The sequence below is a fragment of the Manduca sexta genome, chromosome 21 (assembly GCF_014839805.1).
Source record: "Manduca sexta isolate Smith_Timp_Sample1 chromosome 21, JHU_Msex_v1.0, whole genome shotgun sequence".
Lineage (NCBI taxonomy): Eukaryota > Metazoa > Arthropoda > Insecta > Lepidoptera > Sphingidae > Manduca > Manduca sexta.
In genome coordinates, this window is record NC_051135.1 from 9,395,519 (window position 1) to 9,417,917 (window position 22,399).

The following is a 22,399-nucleotide window of genomic DNA, read 5'->3' on the forward strand; positions in this document are numbered from 1 at the left end:
TTTATGATTTCTTATGTTTACGCAAATGTTAGACATTAAGGTGGTAGCTCAAGGTCCATTTTCATACATTTTGTTTCGGCTTTAATCTGGGTAACTAAACAAGTATTGGCAAGTAAAGAATTTAAATTCACGTCTAGTTAGTGATTAGTTCTCGCAGTTGAAGAAAAATGTAAAAATAATTAATAATCATGGATATTTCTGCCTTTAAAATTTCGTCATATTAAATTTTAAAGGCCGAAATATCCATGATTATTAATTATTTTACGTTTTTCTTCAACTGCGAGAACTAATCACTAACTAGACGTGAATTTAAATTCTTTACTTGCCAATACTTGTTTAGTTACCCAGATTAAAGCCGAAACAAAATGTATGAAAATGGACCTTGAGCTACCACCTTAAAATTAAACTATTTTCAGATTTTATCGCAGTTTTCATATTTTAGTTTTCTGCCGACATTTTGAGGACTTTGCAGCCTACGTGGTGATGGGGGAGACTGACTTTGCGGATGACCAACACCTCAGAAAAATAGTTTTTTAACACGTGCCATAAATTACAATGTAGAATAGAAATATTTATAAAGGAGTCGAGGGTAGTGCGTCCAGGCCTGTTCTCAATTTACCAAATAATTAAAAATCAGTCTTGTTTTACGAGAGTTTCCTTCCGCTTCGTCCTATAAAATATCTAATTATCATCATCAGCCTAGAAGTTTCTCAATAATTGATTCAAAGTGAGGAAGGTCCTCACAATACGTACCGTGTCCAGCCTGTAACCTACCGTCTACCTTCTGTAACTGGCTCATAAACCAACAGATAATTAAGATCTTCTGGAGATGTCGAGGCTTTTGGTATAAAATATAAATCCATGGTCAGAAACAACAATCGGAACAATAATTGTAGAGGCCACATCCCACATATCAGTAGCCTCATGTGCCAAGTCTATTTGGTTATCTTATCTTTTATGAGCTAGTACTATTATAAACACCATCTCTACTGTAATACCTATTCCTTTCTTTGAAACTGACACTTCATCAATGCGTCTGTAATTTTGGATATTCTTTACTTACTGCGAAGTGATTAAGTTGGTCGTTTCCTAACCTTTTTGACCGGATTGCACAGTCATACCGGCTTGCATAATTGCTTCTTCACGCTCCGGTTGAAGGACCCCAAGTTATAGAAAGGAGAGAACACGTGTGCTGGCAAACCATTCCACAGCCTGATGGTATGGTAACCTATTTCATTATTAATATTCCTAAACCCATTTCCTCATGGCAGAGATATCAAATGCCTTTGTGTCGTATTGAGGTTATACTCATTATAAAAATGAGGTGGAATCTAACAAAAGATTTATATTCCGAGCTGCCAGACTTATCAATACGTCAGTCTAGAAAGTTTTTTCAGTCAGTCGGAATAAAAGTTTGGATACATAGTAAGGATCGCTTAATAATATTCAAAGAAACGTCGCAGTTACGTCATTTTACTGAAGTTATTTTTCCAATAATTGAAATGGCTAACGTAAGTTACACAATAGGTGTTGCTCGACGCTTCCCTCGCATTGAAAGCCTTTCCCACTACAATAGTCCCTAAAAACAGTTTATAGTCCCATCTGTACGATTTCGACGGCATCTATTTAAAAATCAGAGTAAAATAGTCCCATTGTATCCTTTGGGAGCTAATTACCGATATAAAAATTTGCCTATATGGTAATCCTGGAGATGGTCTATCCATTTGCTAAAGCTGTTCCTGCGTTCCCTTCTAACAAACATCCAAACAATTCCCAAACTTTGTCTTTACAATATTAGCAAGAGTAAGATAAGATAAAAACAGTAAGAATAAAGACAGAAAAAAGAAAGAAGACAGTAAAACAGTAAGATTTTATAACACTATGATATATCTAGAAAAACATTATAAATATGTTCATTATTAATACCCTAATAAGGTATTATGGGAAATGTTTAAGTATTAAAATAAACCTTATGTAATAAAACATTGAGTCCAACCGTGGTCAACAAAACTGGGTGAAAAATAAAACAAAATAATCGACATATATATATAATTTGTATTAAATCAACAATATTCTTAGTCTTTACAGTTCTTTGGCGAATTTCAGCTCATTTAGGTTACTATTATATTTCACAATCCCCACCGACTGAATCAAATACATCTATTTATATTTTATTAATTATTTTTATACACATTACTTACAATTCTATGTGTTATTCGCCCACACAATAATGAGAAACAATAGGAAAACTTGGCACATCTCTTGTCTCGCCCCGGAGCTTGGTGATCGCACTGTAAAAGAAAATGTATTGTTAAAAATAATATTTAGGTTTACACATTTTAACTGCTGTTTTAAAATCAGTCTGCCTCGGTGTTCGGCAGCGCTACAGCGCTCTGAGCTAGGACGGGTTTGCATCCCGGGTCGGGCAGAGTGATATTTGGGTTTTTCTGCTCAGTATCAGCCCGGACTCTGGAATTTATTCCCAATATGGCGATAGATTCGGTTCTATCACATCATAGGACGGAACACACTTGGAGAAAAGCGGGTGCCCTGGTTGCGCCTTTGCATACCCCTTCGGGGAAAAATGCGTGATGTATGTGTTAAAATCAACCTGTTAAATCTTAAGTATACTTTAATTTATTGAACTATTTTTATAGACTTAAGCTGCCATTTAAGAGCCTCATCATCTCAGCCACAGGAAATCCACTGCTGAACATAGGCCTCCCCCAAGGATCTCCACGTCGAACTGTTGGAAGCGGCCTGCATCCAGCGACTTCCTGCGACCTTAGCCAGGTCGTCCGTCCACCTTGTAGGCTTTAAGAGCCTATCCTCAAATAATTCGGGGTACTTCTCCTTCTTTTAAAAAAAATGGCTTCACCGTTTTATCAGTGATTTTGCCAAAGTCGGGGTTATAAAATAAACAAAACCCAGGTGTCAGCTGTCATATTGTTATCCAAGATATCACTTGAGCCAATGTTTACATGGCTTTATTAAAAAGATATCTTAAGATGGTGACCTTAATATGACAGTGTCTTATCTAAAACACAATTCAAAGTGAAGCCGAGACGCGTGTATGAATAGGATCCAACGGCTTACCATCAGGTACAGTAGGATCATTTTGCGTGCCAATATAAAAAAAAGTTGTAACGGGAGGTTCAATCAATTTTCATATCGAGCGTCACTTTATTTTTGTAATCATTTTTAGGGGCAGGAATCGAGATGTTCAATCAATTTTCGTATCAAGCGTCACTTTGGTTTTGTGATAATTTCTCTGGGCAAGATCCTACAAAGAGAGATGAGACCAGACCGGTTGTAAAAATTGAACATATTTCTTTTGCAATAATGTTTGATGAGGGCAGTGTTCTTGCATTGGAGTGAGATGGGGGTAGACGGAAACAATAATATACTCAATCTAAATTCTAGTTCTAACTACGCAATTAGTTAAGTGAAGTGGCAATTTCTAACAAATCTACTTAAAAACCATAATAAACACACATCACATCTGTATGCTCTAAGGGAAAGCAAGAGTTCTATCAGAGCATCCACTTCGTCTTTGCGTTCCGTAAAATGATGTGATAAGAGTTTATCGCCAAATCGAGGACAAATTCTAGACTACAGGCTAATAGACCAGAAAAACTCAATATCACCCGATAATTGAACCCGGGACCTTAGTGTTTAGTGTGCACGCAATATAACTACGCTACTTAGGCAGTCAATCATAAATCCACACATTTACGTTATTTTGCATTACATATTAAAATTAATAAAGACAAATTAGTTTTCCCTAAGACTCGCCGAGCTTCACCGCTCGGTGTCATAATGCGTGCCACTGCTGATCCTGACTTACAGGAGTTGTAGTGGTGGGTGCGAGGGCGGGAAAGTCTCTACATAATAAAAGTTCTTCAAAACATTTAACGGTTTTTTTTTTATTTCTATCAAACATCCCAACTTTAGTATCTATATTGCCAGTAAGATGAAAATCTAATCTTATTCTAGACATCCTGGGGCGGGTACGAAGCACTTAAGATTATACTGCATACCCAGGTACTATCAAACGTTTAAGTTAGAAGATTTAACTAGTGGTTCAAGTCGTAAAGTTCCGTTTTATAACCTCTTATGTCGTTTATGAAATAGTGAATCTATAATCGACTATATTCATGAAGGCAGTCACTCTCTCATCTATAAGTAACTTGATAGTCACCATTTTGTTTTTAAATTTCCGCCACATATACAATTGTTAAAGAATTATAGGGATAATTAATTGCTAAGGAACATTTTTAAGGCGCTATAAAATTATTCGTAATTTATAAAAATGATCAGGTACCTAACTCCGATTCGACAAACTTCTATCTTTATTTTATTTAAGTAGGTATATTAACAATAGATAATCAAGTCATTATTTTAGTTTTAACACACTATCAAAATCGAAAAAATAGTCATTTTCAATATAAAAAACACATTGTTAATAAGTTGGAGATCATTATTAACCACGCAATTACAACCACAAATCTTGTATTAAACGAACATACAAAAAAGAAAAATGCAAACAGAAATTGTGAACCTAATTTTTTCGTAATCGATTAAAAAGTATAATTTCCCTTAATTATAAAAAAACAAATAAAAAAAAACACATTGTATAGAATTGCCAAAGACATTGTTTCTAAAAGTTATAAACATAACTTCGACAAATCTCCAAGCTTACATTAGCATCCAGCCATTTTGAACACCCCATACGCGTTTACCGCACGTGTTACTTAACAGGAATTAAATGTCGTAACTCAACGTTCGTGTTTTACCTTTGACTGCCAAGTAATTTAATTTGAGCCCTTGCCTGAACAATACGCTCACCTGTCAGCGGGATTAAGGCACAAGTGGGTGAGACTTAAGCCGCGTAATCTTACCGTGTGTAATCACCTTAGTTACCGCGCGAGGCTTTTGTGAGTGAGTCTTAATTTTGGACGTCTTCCTTTTACGTTTTTAAGGTTATGAGGAATTTGAATATAGATTATTATGGTGTGATTTTTTAAATGGAAGCGAAAGGTTATGGGTTTTATCTAAAAATACACAAAAAAAGGTAGAGTCAGGGGGGAGGGTAGAGAGAGTAGTTTGTCTGATCGTTGTAGTAGGTACTTTTGTCTAATAGAAAGCTAATAGACAATGGTAGCTTGCTGTTGCGTTTTGAATAGGAATATTTCCAACGAATAAAACATTCACTTCAAAATGATTGCTTATGTTTACGCGAATGTTAGACATCAAAAATAAACTATATTTCGGATTTTATCGCAGTATTTTCTCCCGACGTTTCGAAGGTTTTGCAGTCTTCGTGGACACGTGACTTTGTGGATGACCAACACCTCAGTCCTCCCCATAAAAGCCGCGATAAAATACGAAAACTAGTTTAATTTTAATTCACTTCATAAACTACTACAACTTTAAGACAAAAATAATCCACCCACATTCTTTAAAGAACCATTCAGCCGGACACGTCTTCTGCTTCAATACCCAATACACATTCTAAAGCAACCGTAAACCCAAATTAACAAAACTGGCAACATTGCATACAGTTTAATTACCAAAACGTACCAACGCCTGTCGAAGATAAAATTTATTATCTAGCAACAACGGCCCTCTGTTGGCCCGGGAGGAAATTGTCTGCTAGAGTGAGAGGGAAGCCATAACTCACTGGCCCTCAATGCTCTCTTTGCTCCGGTGTAATCTCATTAACGCCGCTTCCTGTCTGCTAATATTATAACCAATGGCGGGACGTAAGCGGAATTTGATTTGGCCGAAAGATGATTCGATTTTTAAAATATTGTGCCGGGAGATTGAATCGCTGCGGATGGAGTAGTTTGTGGTTTTATTTTATGGAGTTTATTTAAGTGAATTCGATATTTGAATTTGAAATGTGGAACGTAAAATAAATATACGGCGGATATATTATATTTTTAGGGGTGATTTTAATCATCCAATATTTATTCATAGGATAATAAAGTAAAAATGAATTATAAAGTTTTTAATTTCTCAATCTTTTATATTCACCGGGTTATAATTTAGTTGATAGACTGTATCTGTCATTTAACTATTCTTATTAGTTACAAAATGCTTTGAATATTTTTTTTACCCGACAAAATATATTAAATATCATGGAATGTATATAATAATACAACAGAGCAATATTACAGTATGTTCGAATATTTTTATCTTTTCTTATAATCTTAACTTGAATGTGGCTTATATTGGAAATCTGGTTATATTTTTATTATATATGGAATTTGAAAAAAGATTCATGAAACCTTTGAAAAAAGTGGCTACTTGAGGGAGTAGAAAAAATCCTTAATGGAAATTGAAAGACGAGCTGATTACGACAAAGAAATAGCATCATATTTTTCTATGAACAATAGATAATTTAAATTTATATCTCTAGATCAACAGCCGGAATGGGCCAATCAAAATCAAGCTTGATTTAAACGTGTACGTGATTGGCTTATTTTAAAATTCTCTTTTCAAATATCCATCTAGCAGTGGCGAAGAGTGAAATTGGTCAAAAGGTAACCTGAGGAAAAAAAATGACTTAGTTTACATATCGTAGCCAATTTAGCATAGAAACATTAACTAAGACAAACATAAATAAACCTAAAAGGGAAGCCGATAGGAATCGACTTGTATGGATGGTTCGCCATCGCAATCTAGACAATTTAACTACGGAGCGACTAAGGGTGAGTAATGCTGATTATACAGAATACTTTTATTTAAAATCTAGGATTTACTTTTTAATTTTATGATCATTCTATAGGTTGGTGCCAATATGGTATGTAGGAGTTTATTTCAGAATAAAAGTGTTAGATTACTGCTGCGACGAATTCCCTTAGAAGAGTAGTTGTGAAATAAAAAAAAACAGGATTTCCTATTCTGATTTTATTATCATTCGTTGGTGCAAATATGGTATGTATTTGAGTTTATTTCTGAATGTAGGGGTTAGGTTGCGGTTCAATTAATTTCCTTAGAAGAGTAGTTGTGACGTCAAAGGATGTAAAATTAAAATAACTTTTTATCGATATTTATTTTGTTCAAAACTTATTTTTTTTAACTTCTACGGTGTGAGTAACTTATTTTCAAGAAAATAAATATGTGGTTTCATTTAGTAACGCAATGTCAAAATGCCTGTATACAATATCAGTCAGCTAGAGAGTCTAAGCAGAGAACACACATACAAAACATCACGCATTTATCCCCCAAGGTATATGCAGAGGTGCAACCAGGCCACCCATTTTTCGCCAAGTGTGTTCCGTTCCATGATATGATAGAGGGCGAACCTATTTCCATATCGGGCACAAATTCCAGGCTGATACTGAGCAGAAAATCCCAAATGTCATTTTGCCCGACCCGGGACTCGAACCCAGGACCTCATACCGCTATCGTACCGCGCATGCAGTATACGCCACCGAGGCAGTCAAAACAGAGAACCCACCTATAATACAAAAAATAAGAGTAATATGGCTCACTATGAATGAAAGGGAAGATGAATATGGACTTATTTTGACATATAAAATTTTATTAACCGTTAAAATGCTATTTTTAACCCTGTTTAGAGCACTTGTGAAGAGCATGGTGCTATTTCGATACGTTAACGAGCGTCATAAATATTATTACGTGAATTTTGTTAGTGATGTTTAACAATTCTAGTAGGGTAATGATGTTGGATGGTAATGAATACAATGTTAACTGATAGTTTTTGTAGTTATACGACACGAGACTAATATTCTTTACGTTAACAAGTGATTTTGATTGATTATATATTTTTTTTATGATAAAATAAATAAATTTAAATTCATTAAATAGGCGGACAACGTTGCACCCATGATACTTCAAAATAATTCATAAGAATATAACTATTTTTAAAAAACTAAGGACATTATAATAGATAAGGCCATTTACTGCAGATTTAATTCGACACATAATGATATGATTAATTCGACACGCTATGGAAACGGTAGTCAAATAATGAAAACTGAGTCGAACTGATAGCATACCGCGTCACCTTTGATTTTGGAAATCAAAACAACTTCTTTATTTATCTAATCCCATTTTTTAGGGGTCAATTCTTTAAAAATACTTTTAGAAATCATGAATGTTAAAGATCATTTCCTATTCTATACAAGCGAAATATCTACGCATAAAGCCAAAGCTACATATAAATACTGATGTATTCGTATAGACATATTAGATTGAGCATGGTTTCTCTCATAATCAAACGGAATAATAAATTTTCCCGGTTAATATAGAGCGGATATGCGTCTGATTTGTTTATGTACACTTCAAAAGTGGATTATTCGGAATTATGGCAAGTGGGACGACGATGTTCAACTTTTTGTACCTATTCTACATTATAGTATGAATTGTTTACTATTATAAAATTTTAAACTAAACAAATAACACAGAAATGTATTTCAAATCAGTGTTTAAGTTATTTAAGCGTGTTAATTTTTTTTTATATTAGGATGGTAATGAAAAACGTAGCCTTGTGAGATGTCGCAAATGTCTAGTAATGAATTATTATGGTAATGATACTACTTAAAAATTGTATTGTATTGAAATAATATTATATTCAAGTTGAAGACGATAGATCAAAACTCATCGATGCATTATTGGATACAAAAATAGTCAGTAGAATATATTAGATATTCAAATAAAGTGGAGCATTGGCACAGCTACATAATGTCAATGTCCAATAATGTAATAACTGCGCACATTCTGAGGCGCACATCCTCAAGAATTATACGTCCTGTCAAGCAAGTTGTAAAAATAAATTCCGGCAAGACGGACAAGAATACCAAAATGAATCAGCACACTTGGGGGAAAATACGAAAAGAAATGAACAAATTAATTGAAAGTAAACTGTTATGATTGAATCACCAGATGTCGAAGGTGATTTGCATTTTCAGAGCGGTTGAAATAATGTATAAGAGATTGTGGAAGAAGTTGTAATATTTCAGGGTAAAGGTAATGACTCCAAATAGTGACGACCTTTATCGACGCAAGGTCCAAGGCGAAAGCAAAAAAAAGCGAGGCCTTGGGTAGAGCAAAAATAGTTCCCCGGTTTTAACAGTTTCGTCCCTAAGATCGAAAAAAGGTGCTCCAGGGCACCGCGCGAGACCTCTATAAATGCAGGGCCCCTGCATCAGTGAGGCCCGGGCGCTTGCCTATTTCGCCTTTCCCCTAAGGCTATCAAAGTACTATAATCTGAAGAGGATAATAAAAAACTGCATTAGAGGCGCCACTTTTGCTTTTTCGTTTTAAAGTTATATTTACAAGAAATTAGTCCCATATACCACAATACTGCGAGGTTTTTAATATTCCTTGTCAAGCTATAATATTATACCCTTAGATATCGAAGCTAATCCCGTTGTGTAGGTAAAAAATTTGAACCGCATCCAATTTAGCAATAAACAATCCATAATTAAAAACTCATCAAACCCTAACGTTGAAAATGAAAATACTTTTCAAACAAAAGGCTTCATAAAATCATAACCCTGCGTGGAGAATGCATCTTGTTAACTTGTATGCAGAGATTTAATAAAACAGCGTTTGTAGCACTTATGAAAATTGCAATTATGTACGTGGGAGGGTTAAGCGCCCTCTCTGTAATGAATCCGACTTATATGATAGGCATGTCTATGTTTAATGTTGGAATAAAATGTAAATTATTTTTCATAGATGTTGAGAGTAAATGCGTTGGTTCCTTTGAGGATTTGGATTTGGGTTTGAGTTTTGGGCATTTCTAGATGTTATGTTGCAGAAAGTATGGCTTTTACAACCGGCTTGTTTGGTAATGATTTAACCTTCATTGTATGGGTGGGACAATGACTGGATCATGGTGATCTAAATAGTATTTGTGATTTTACAGGCAGTCTTCTCTCTAAGTGTTATTAAAAACGTCTCAAAACATTCATAGTCTTAACAATAAACAGTTTTATCATTGTGTTTCTTAATCTGTTACGTTCATAATATATAATTAAGGATTTTTATTGGCAAGATCAGGCATTAGCATAATTAAAAAAAAAACTTAACCTAAAAAAATAAAATAATAAAAGCGTATCCTCACATTTCCACTCACCCCTCTCAATCTTAGGATCGCTGTTTGCTGAATACAGGGCCACAGCGGAATCATCTCTGTACAGATCAGTGACTTTTGCCTCACAGCGTAATATCGGTGCGCCTCGCTCGTAGTGCGCAGGCCACAGTTGAATTTGTACGTATAATTGCGCGCTGACGAGCCCTTCTCCTGCCTGCTGGACCTCGTATGTCCCTGGTGTTACCTGAGAAAGAATTTGGTTTAGTAATGCTGTGTCATGTATAGTAGAAAAAGGCCTTGTAAGTACATTTGTAAGATTGTTGTGTGCGAAAGATGTGTACTGGTTTGTCTTTGTATCTATTTATATCGTCAAACCGGAGTCTACTCTTTTGTGTACTTATTACTTTCAAGGATACATACATACACACTCACGTCTTTTACCCCAGAAGGGATAAGCAGAGGCGCAACTAGTTCACCAATTTTCGCCATATATATTTGGAACCAAAATGTGACAGGTGGCAAGCGTATCGTCATATTGGATTGTAATGACATATTCGGGCTGATATTGAGCCGAAAAACCCATCACTTTGCCCAACCTGGGATTGGAATTCGAAACTTCATAGCGGTAGTCACACCGCATGCAATACAACATTGAGGCAGCGAAGTTTGTTTCAAGGATATTAATGTAATCACTACGCATTACATTTCCAATGTGTTATGGCGACGCGAACCTGCATTTGCAGTTGTAATTTTGTTAATGTTTGTGAGTTACTTTGAATTGAAATTTGTAACAGCGAGACGTTGGTTTATTAAATCAGACAGTTCAATGAACCGAAGCTGTAGGTGCTACCTTTGTCTATTTCTACATGAATGCATGAACACGTATGGATTTATTAGTTTATATAAACTGTAATACCTTATGTTACATATATTGGCGGAGCAAGTCGGTCTTCATCGACGAAAGATACAGCAAATTAATACATATAGTTATTATAAAACAAAGACCCCTTTTTCTGTCTGTTTGTATGTTATTGATTTTCTCAATATCTACAAAACGGATTTTTATGAATTTTGGTATGGAGATAGATTAAGACCCTGGGAAGGTTATAGGCTACTTTCTATCCCGGGAACATATATAGCTTGGCTTTTATCCCGGAAAACACCTTCACGCATGCGAATCCGCGAGCAAAAGCTAGTATAAAAAAATCTGTTGCTTAAACAATAACAACATACCTAAAAAGTATATCGTTGTGAGATCTCACAATTATATATACAACAAAAGTTTGCCAACTGAAAGGCAAGTCCGTTCGGTGCAGTCGACTGTGTAACGAAGAAAAACGTTTTTAGTTTAGCAAAGGTCAAGAGGAAATTGTTTCGCGTAATTCTACCAAATAAGAAGGGATTTGCGAGGCTTACAAATAACCTGAGGCAACGGAAAATACCCTTGATGTGATATTGTTTTGGAATGGTAAAGACATTATATTATTTATTACTATTCCGGGAATTTGTATGTTTTGTAAAATTGGTTAGTCTACCTCTTTCTGTAGATACTTAGGTAAAGATGGTATGTAGGGTAAAAATTGTTTCACGATAATAATTTATTTTTGGTAGTTAAAACCGTTTTAAAATGCAAACTTAATGTAATTGTGGCTTTATGATGAAATGTCTTTATCGTTAAAGGGTAAGGCAGAGATCCTAGTATCCTAATGCTCAGATTTTGCTGAACAATGTTCCATGATCATTGACTGTATTCTATAGACACGAACATCCATGTACTGTTTGTTCAAAATCTCAACTAAAATGACAACTAAAACATCACTGCTATAGCCTATTTATTCAATTGAATAACAAATATTTTTACTTATTTGACTATTATTTTTTATTCACATACAGGTTTACACTTAGATTCGAGTTCCCATATTATGAGCACCACTCCGTACACAACCACAAGCTGTCATTATTGACCATAATAAAGTCAGTTTGAATGGATTGCAGTTCAATTTAGTTGAACACAGTGAATGTTTGGAACGCCAAATCTAGTACGTAGTACATATAATATATCGATGTTCATGATAGAGGGGACAAGCTTATCACCATATGATGCGTAAATATAAATCCAGGGCAACTCATGTATGCCATTTCAAAACAAAATAACAAAACTCAGTATTGACATTTAAAAGATATATATAAAAATACTAACAACGTGTTATGACTTTTAATGAGTGGCAAATGCCGACACTATGCAAACAGTAAATATTGGGTAACCAATCCAATAAATAATGTTGGCTTTGAAGGGGACACAAGGGATGATATTGTGGACGATATATTTTTTTTTGTGTATTGCTTGATGAGTCGAGCTTGCAGTTTGCCTGATGGTATATTGTATGGTAAGCGGTACGACCGCCCATAAACAGTAGAAATACCATGCAACACATTGAATTACAAAGTATTGTTTGTTATTCCACTACCCTCGCCACCCAGATATATTGTTAAGTCTTATTATGTCCAGTACACTTGCTACAGTGTTCTTCACACTGGAACATAACAGTGACTCCACACTGCTGCTTGGCGGCAGATATAGACTTTACGATGGTACCTAACCAGATAGACTCTCACATTTGAGAGACGTACCATCAGTTTGTTAGTGTTCGTCCTTTAGATGAAACGCTGATTCTGACGTCAGTGCAGCTTGATTTCAAAGCGGTGGAGTTTCCAATCATTGGCCTGTTACATCTATTATAAACTAGCTGACCCGACAGACGTTGTCCCGTCTTAACTATGAATTTGCAGCGCGCATTCTGTCAATCGCTGACAGTTATTTCAAACAATTGACAGTAATATAAAATAAATATTTTCGTTATGTTTTCTTAAATTTTCTAATTTTCCGCGCAATTTTTTGAATTTTTTCTTTCATAAGAACCTTCTCCTGGCAATAACAAACACAAAATAAAAATTGTAATATCGGTCCAGCCGTTCACGCGTCATGGCGTGACCAAGGGAAATAGGGATTCATTATTATATATATAGATATAAATAATTAAGCAACGACAACTGTTAGAGGTTGTTTAGATACTTTCTTTGATGGCTGTAGAAAACAATGCGAAAAACACAAATCCGCCACACGACGGGCAAATATTTTTTTTAAATTTTTTTTATTTTATTTTATTTGCCACTACACAACTACTTTTACAGGGTAGCCCTAATACAGTAGTGTTGATTTTCTTATGGTACTACTTACTTATACTTTACTATAAAATTATCCCTAAATCTATATTAACAATCTTTAAAAACTAGGTACTATAACAAATTAAATATAGAGATATCTTAGTGAAATCACTCAGAGTACACAAAAATATATCATTTTTTTCTGCAACATCGTTAAGCGTGCTCAAGGCGCGTGTGATAGGTGCCTTATTAAGCAAATTGGTCCTTCCACGCGGCACCACCAGCAGCCGCGGTCGCCTCCTCCTACCGAGGTAATTGTCAGGCTCGGAAAACTTCACCGCTTCAAGCAAACTAACCGGGGTTGTCGATCTTGCCACGTATTAACTTAAACAAGTATGTTACCAATGCTACTTCTCAGAGTTATTATCAGAATTCGCCCTGAATGATGGGAGGTTGTCAGCAAGTAGGCAGTTGACTACAGTTGAGATAGGTATTTAAGCCGAGCATAATACCAAGCGGTACGATCCTCAGCTATGCTTTCCCAGCGCTTCCAGTTAATATCAGAGATGATCATGGCATGTTTGATGCCGCTCTTATAGCGCAGTTTAAAATGTTCTACCGGCCGTTTGGCATGTGCGATCTCTCCCAAAAGAGTTTGTCGGACTAAACGGAAAGGTTCTATCCTGTACAGAGGCCTTAGCCAAAGCAGCCTCTTTTATCTATACAGCTGTGCAGATTTAAGATCCTTCTCGTTAGTGCTACTGAAGTTCGTGCCGGCTTTGGTAAGCCTTGTTGGTGGCGCTAATGAGCTGCTTCCAATCCACGCTAAGTTATGCCTGTCACATAGCAGAACAAAGACACCATATATGAAATTCTTTAAGTTTTCGCTCCTGCTTGACATACGATGTCCAGGTGAAAGCTTCATACAAGAGTATGCTCAAGATACAAGATTATAAACTATAATCTTGATATTGTTCCATATCTTTGCAAGGAACCTACTAAACATCGTGACTGCCTTGCCAATACAACTTCCAATTTTTACATCAAGCGAGAGATTGCTAGACACGGTCGATCCCACGTAGCAGAAACTTTTAATGTATTCCAAAGGTGTACGATTACAAGAAAGTTGGTGGGACTGTGCATTCTTGCGACATTACGACAGGGTGGATTATATTTCTTTTATATTTAATAGGTGGTTGAGTTTTAAATAGTTTGTTGCTTTTTTTATTTCTTGGTCTTTGCAAGTGATAAGGATCAAAAATATTTCTGGTTTTCGGTTCTTCCTTCTGGAAGTTCGGTCACATGTTCAAAATTCCTTGATGTAAGGCTTTATGGCTGATGGTGTATAATCTGGTGACACCTCGTAGCTGGTCTCAATAGCAATAAGAAGCAACTATCATTTCTATATAATTGAATGTCATTGACAGCTTTTTGCTGCTATTTGTTTTATAATCCTTATAGAACAATTAAACAGAGTCTGCGCGATGCCTTTTAAGTATCTCGTTTTATTTTATGTCGAGGCAAGTGCTAGTTTTCTTAAATGAAAAATAATATTTCACTTCTTTACATAGTTACAGCTTCGCTGAAAATTAAATGTGCTTCAAGAACCTCTTTTAAGTATTCTTTAAATTCAAGTCAGAAAACGTAATTTATTCGTATTTTAACTCACGTGCAAACTAGATATTTTTTTCACATGATTGGTTTATCCAAGCAGACATGGAAGTCTGAGCCTATTTTTTAAGGAGTTGAATGACGTGCCGGCCGCGCAATACGACCGCTGATAAATAGAAGCAATATCATACAGAACTTTGTATTATAAAGTACTACATGGAACTTCATTGCGCTCTTTACTCTTATATATAAAATGTTAAGTCTCATAATGCCCAGTAATCACGCTAGCTATAGTTTCCTTCAAACTGGATTATATACGGTATTAAGACACGCTGCTGTTTCTAGTTAGACATAGACATTGCGGTAGTACTTATCCAGATAGACCCTCGCATACAAGGGATCTACTAACGTTTCGCTTCCACCTAAGGCCACCTCTGGTTGTATATAAGCGTGAGCAGTAGGGTATTTGACTTATTTATTTAATATTTTTTATAAAATATGTACGTCGTATAAACTGTAAAATAGAGGAAATAATTGAAATCTGGTAAAAAATCCACAAGCTATAAGCTATAAATTTATGCTAGGGGTGAGTTTCAAAAAATAGAAGACACGAAATACTTGTATGTGCCGTCAGCGGGAATTACGATGCGTGCAAAAGAATGAAATGAAGCGATATCCCCACTCCTGCACGTAGCAATATTTGAAATTTTAATTACTGCCTCATTTCTTATCGAATTTTAATGTTGTTTTCACAGGATTTATTTTTTGTGCTAATTGATATTGCATATTAGCAAATTATGCATAAAATCAAATATAGTCAAATACACTAATAATAGTCCTTAGCTAAACTCTTCAGATAATAGCGTGAGATTACGAAACATCACCTCGTATGTTTCAAACATGCCAACTCGCGCGAAAGGGAGCAGTTCATTTTAACTAAATATTGTGCGATGAGTTAATTTATTAACGAGCCAATCGATCAATTATTCACTGCCACATGAATCCATAATCGATATTTAGAATCACTAAATTAGACTTACATTGCTATTAATTACGCGTGATAAATTTGATTTATCTATCTATATTACGGAGCTAGTGTGGATTCGTCGAATATAAGAGAAACAGTAAAGTTATAGAATATTATATACCGACTACGACTGGCGTTGGTCGCTCTAAATTATCATATGTACATATAAGTACAGAATAGTACGCTCTGTCCCATGATGTTATGTTATTTAGGTCGTTCAAATTGTGGCGCCCAACGTGGGACTGCAACTAACGCTGCAATAGAGGTAGCCACAGACTGGATCATCACTGCCTGATTTTGGCACACTTTTGCACTTTTATCAATCTCCTCATATCTCTAAAAATATTTCATGTATTTATTTATTTATCTTAGGATAACAAACAGCTGCACAACTTGACAAACGGTTGTTACTGTATCAATATTAATTATATAAGTATACGTCCCAAAACCTTATAGATAATAACAAATTGCCGTGGTTTGATTTCCGCCGGTTCACGATATTTTGCCCTGCCCTTTATTTTTAATAATGGGCAGAGCATTTCAGATATCTGACTTGCAGATTCAATTCAGTTGACCCAGCTCCTTCATCGACATTCATCTTATACCTTCGTTGGTTTCCTATATCTGATGGTAAGTTTTATAATTCCATGCCCCTCAATGGTACGGTACTTTTTTATATAACTGAGGAGACAACCGAGCATCTTGATAGTTAGCATCAAGATTGCCCATAAACTGGGGCCTTATTCTCTATCCCGCACGTTATTTTAACAGTGCGTAACAAGCACGTAACACAACGCATCATGTTTAGGACTATAGAAATTTGGCTTACAGAATACCATTCCACGCACATTTCTCGAAGATAACATGACAGCCGCGTTACGCGTTTACACTATCATACAGAATAAGGGCCCTGTAGATGGAATCGAAATTTGAATAAGATTGGGTGGCAAGGCATAGTAGTAAAGGGACGCCTTCTCTGACAAATATAAAGGTCTAGACTATATTACTATTTCTTCATACACCGATAAAAGAAGAAATAGAAGGCTATTGTTAGTCGCAAAGAAATAAGTGTTACATTTAAAATTTTCCAGACACATATTATAATTAGGCACAAACATTAAGGTACTCTTATTATGTGCTTCATAATAAATGAAAAACAACTAAAATAATTTTACTGCTTTGTTCTACGAAATGTTATAAATAAATTTTATATTTTAACTTGTTTACTGAAATTACTAGAATATAAGATGAAATAAAAAATAATGGACGAAAAGTGTGTTAGGAATTTTCAACTAAAACGTTTAGAAACAACAAACGAAATTAGATCATCGAATTTTTTGTAATGGCTGTTTTCGAAGTAGCTGTCTAAATAAAAAAATATATACAGATATTTGTAGTATTTTTTGTACAACATATAGCTAAAGTGAATTACTTAGATTGCTCGGTGGCGTAGTTGTAACGCGTACGCAGTTCGATATTCGCTCTGAGGTCCCGAGTTCGAATCTCGGATCGGGCAGTGATCTTAGAATTTTCTGCTTAATATCAGCCCGGAGTCTGGAATTTGTGCCTGATATAGCGATAGGCTCATACGCTATCACTATGTGACGGAACACCTCTCATCCCTCGCACCATGGTCACACATCTGCCTACCCTTTTGGGGATGAAGGTATGCAGTGTGTGTTTTTTTAATTATATAAAAGGTAATGATTAGGTACTACGCTGCATTCCTGTCATCCATCATGATTGACAGGAACGCAAATGTCATGATGACAGATGTGATATCATCAATAAGATTTATCATTAAAACTTCGATCACAAACGATGACGATAAGGGCGCATTTCCACTATCAATGCAGTCATATCCTTAATATTCTTCGCCTTTCCCTAACACAAGTTCCTTGATTCTGAAACTCTTGTTTATTTTTTTCCCGAGAAGCTATACTCGGGAGTATGTTCGTCGTTTCTATTTTTCAAGTATTTTTTTCTAATAACTTTCTTCCATGAGCTTATTATGTGATCCACCTATACGAGTAATAAAATAAAATATTTAGCAATACACAATAGGTATCTTTATTAAAGCGAACTAAGAATTTACCAACTCAATATCTCGATTCTGCAGTACACCAGATAACTTTCAAAGAATTAAACTCGGGTGAAACAATAGAAAGAATCCCACTTGGGGACGTGGGAATGTTGAAAGCAAGATCCGCAAATTCGAATCTGGGATGGCATTAAAACTTCCCACTATAGAATTGAGACTGCTTCCCAGAAGTTGTTTTAAGACCTAACTCTACGTTAATATCTGAATGTATTTGCTTCCGCTCATTGTGCGGTTTATTCCGTTTGGAAATGAAGTTTTGAACGACTAGTTTTTGTTCCGGGTGAAAATAAATTAATTTATCGAAATTTTGAAATTTGTTTCGCCAAGAAATGCTTTTAGTGCGAATGGAAAAATTGTGTATTTCATTTCTGTGTTCATTGTTTTTATAAAAGAAGACGCGGGAAACTTATATAAATGTATGTAATACCGGCCTCCTATAAACAGAATTTGCTGGTGGCATTTGTATCCGTCCAGATAGACCACCGTACACGAAGTGTAAAACCAGCCATAGTAGCCCACTAGTGTCGCGTCCGGGATCAGCCTCTGTATTTTCCATTTCGAACAGGCCGGTATTGTGTCGGCTGTCGAGGGATTAGCGTCTCTCTCAATAATCTATATGGATGCACTTTAGTGCATTAGAGTTATCTGTTTCACAAGTTTTAAGTAAATTTTATTAGAAAGATATCGTATTAAACCTATTAGACCATTACTATTTCTTTGGGAGCATAGATGAGCATCTGACTTTTGTATTTGGTCGGGTTATACATTTATGTAACAAATAACATTTACTCAGAAGTTGCGAAACCGACGGTGAGTCTTATACGACTGAAATGACAAATGCTTAAAGAGAATACTTACAGGCATATCATTGATGAAGAAGGCCAGCTCAGGCGGCGGCCGGCTGGGACCCGACGTGCAGTTGGCTCGCAAAACGTCCCCAGGAGCGTAGTAATGTTGACTCGTTTGGATTTTCGGTGAAGTCGGTGGAAGAACTGTGGAGAAGATCTAGGGTTAGTACTTGGTATGAGAGGGTGGGTTGGATAAAGGTTGTTTCTCAATGCAAATATGGAATATATTGGAATGAAATTGCGTTAATCAAAAATGAACTCAACAATCAGATTCTCTTAGTACCATAACCAATATTGGTGCGAGGCCTTTTCTACTTATTCTATCATAACAATCAAACAAAGCATCATGCTCATGACACTTCCAAAAATGAAATGAAATTAATTACTTGAAAAAATGTCTCAATTTCAGATTTGCCGCAGAGTGCGGAGAATCTGTGAACCTAAAGGTGTTCTAAACGCATAAAAAGAAATTTTATTTCTGATCGGAGTTTCAACAGGTAATGATTATCTATCCGTAATGTTACCAGTATTTATGACACTATTTTTATTCCTGTTAAATGACGGGACGAGCATGCCGCTCGCTTGATGAAACTATATGACCGCCTATTAACAGTACTAACGTCACACAGAACCTTGAACTACAAAGTACTGCGTGGCACTTCATTGCACTCGTCATCCTGAGACATAAGTTGTTAAGCCTCATAATGCCCAGTAATAATGCTGGCTACAATATCCTTCAAACTGGAACACAAAAGTGCATACACATTGATGCTTGCCCCAACATTGATTAGATTTCAGTGGCGAAAGGTGAAATTTTCCAAAAGGGAACCCGACACAATTTATAGGTACTAATATCCATAAATGCTGTCTGCAAATCGTTCCAATGATAATTAGAAGACCGGCAGAGATCGGGTTATATGGACCCTTTGCCGCTTAGATTTTATAGTTTGAGTGTAGACGTTACGTTCATTTTTTTATACGTGTATCGCAATGTGAGGGGCACTGCACCTGATGGTAAGTGGAGTGGGGTCCAATGGAATGTCGACTGACGAGAGATGATCACCCCTTGACAGTCGACACAATTATCGACCTGTTGGAAACGGATATACACAGGCTGATCCCGAAACGGGACACACTTACTTGGGACACCATGTATTACTGTGAATACAGAACAAACTGCTCATACATACATAAATGGACATACAAAATACCTACATACATATTACTTGCACTAACGTTTAGTTTGCTATATGCATACACAAACATAATTCTCATTAACCACAAAGATGATTATGCTGGCAACTGCGAGTATACATTAGCTAGAAACTGTAGCAAATTAGCCTTTAGTTCCAAGCGCAGTTTCATAAATGTAGACAAGACCTATTGTATATAGAAAATCTTATAAATAAGTTATATTTTCATGTTATACTCAAATATTAAACTATAGTGTGTTTGACTACATTAACGGCGTAGCTATATTGTGCGCGCGATACGACATCGCTCTGAGATCCCACATTTAAATCCCGGGTCGGGTAAAGTGGTATTGGATATTTTTGCTTAGTATTAGCCCGAAGTCGGGAATTCTATTCCTATCATATTATGAGGCAGACTACACAAGCAAATAGTGGGTGTCATATTTGCGCATCCGCCTATCCCTTAGAGGACAAAGGCGTAAGGTGTGTGTATTTATTTTATACTAAAAAAAAAAGTTGTGTTGAAAAGTATTGAACTTGAGTAATTAAATGTTTTAATATTGAAGCTTATCAAGTTATTTATTGTTAAATTTTAAATATTTTTATAATATATTTGACTGAAGCCTTGATCGCATGAATAATATAACACTTTAATGGATATGAATAATACACCTACATCCAACAGACGCATAACTTAATTTCAAACTTAAAATAAATCAAGAACTTTTGGACCATGATTACCAGTAGCTATAACAGCCCTTCAAAACTACGATACTCCGAAACGAAACCAATATTGGCGGATCAGATAAAACATTTGGCATGAGAATCCCTTCGGAGACCTTTGGTTTCACAAACCCACTGATCACTGCACTCTGGGAATCGAATCATTGTGAATTTTTTTTCTTGAGAATATGACTATTGCAATGAGATTACACATACATTTGATAATAATATATAAAAATTTCATAATAAATATAATTTGATAGTCCGAGAGTAAATTAGGGTAAACAAACAAGGTCTAAAGTAAAGTTTGATAGTAATTGCCTTTAAATTTTTCTTTACATCTTAGGAAGACTGAAGGCTTATAAAAAATTATTCTTAAAAACCTGTACATCACTTACCCACAACTTCCATGGTATTGGAGACAATGGAGGTGGCAAAAGATGGCGCGTCAGCCGTCACTTCGCAGCTGAAGTTTCCAGAAAGGCCGAAACTCACTCTAGTCAGCACCACTTGGCTCTGGTTGGATCTAGCCAGCTGTTGAAACAAAGTATAATAATCAACGTGGAAAAATATTTTTTTCGGTACATTTTATAACCATCATCATCAGCCACATAAAGTCGACTGCTGAACATAGGCCTTCACCAAAAATTTCCAGACGGACCTGTCGAAAGCAGCCTACATCCAACGTGTTCCTGCGACTTTTATCAAGTCGTCTATTCACAACCAACATCTATCATAAGTTATAGGTAATATCTATATTGAGATGATTGAATGATGAGTTAAAATTTTCATAAAACCTGCATCAAATTTTGAACGAATGTGCGGACCTGCAGCAAATGTGCATAACCAACGATTACTTAATAAATGTCAATAAGATGGTACAAACTATCAATTTGTATGAATTGAATAATGAGCGTTAGAAAACCAAAATTATGAATCAATGTAACTTTTGACCAACAATTTTTTGGTATCGTTTTTTTTTTTGTCAGTGGTGCAGTAACGGCAGCAAATAACGCGATTTATTAAATTCAGTAATTGAAAACAAAAGGTGTTTATTATTAACAGAAACTATAGACTATACCTAGGGTAATATAATTAATGTTTAACCATAGCGACAGCTATGCAATCAGTTCACACCCAACATAAGATTCCGATAAAAAAAATCGGTCAAACCAAAACAAAATTGAGGTTAACAAATCCAGAATTTATTACAATATAATTCCCAACAATTGCATTCGAAGTAAATAAAAACGATACAAAACAGCCCATTTGGTTATTATCTCCTTGAAATAAGCTGTGATAAAGGCTTAAATTTATGAACATCTGTTTCCCGCAAGACAGCGAGAGATGGGCCCGACTGGGAAAAAGAACGGGTAGGAAGTTGTAACAGAGCTGAAAATGTTGAAGCAAATTTATTAAACAATTCTGGGAAGCGAAATGTTTTATGTTAGCAAAGTGAAGAATAATTAAATTTGTGTTATGTAAGGAAATATTGCGTTTTTTATACGTACTTTTTTAGAGGAGGCAATAACGACATAGTTGAGTTGAAAATATTACTATCAGATAATATTGGCATGGTTATGATGACTAGCGAACAAAGAACTATCTAGACGCTATTTCCTTTACCATCAGGAACATTAATTATTTAGCTGTAAAATA

At 35.5% G+C, this 22,399-nt stretch overlaps 1 protein-coding gene across 2 annotated transcripts in view; it reads right to left on the minus strand.

Annotated features, from left to right (window-relative positions):
• Window positions 1-2,034: 2,034 nt before the first annotated feature.
• LOC115450387 overlaps window positions 2,035-22,399 on the minus strand; it is a 97,880-nt gene continuing 77,515 nt past the window's right edge. Inside the window, exons 5-8 of one of the 2 annotated variants that reach the window (XM_037441117.1) lie at window positions 21,139-21,274; window positions 18,835-18,968; window positions 10,115-10,316; window positions 2,035-2,291 (exon numbers count right to left, since the gene is read on the minus strand). In XM_037441117.1, the coding sequence (XP_037297014.1) occupies window positions 2,206-2,291; window positions 10,115-10,316; window positions 18,835-18,968; window positions 21,139-21,274 (558 nt within the window). In that variant the 3' untranslated portion in view covers window positions 2,035-2,205. Of the gene's footprint in view, window positions 2,292-10,102; window positions 10,317-18,834; window positions 18,969-21,138; window positions 21,275-22,399 lie in introns of both variants that reach the window. The other variant, XM_037441116.1, reaches the window with a different exon arrangement.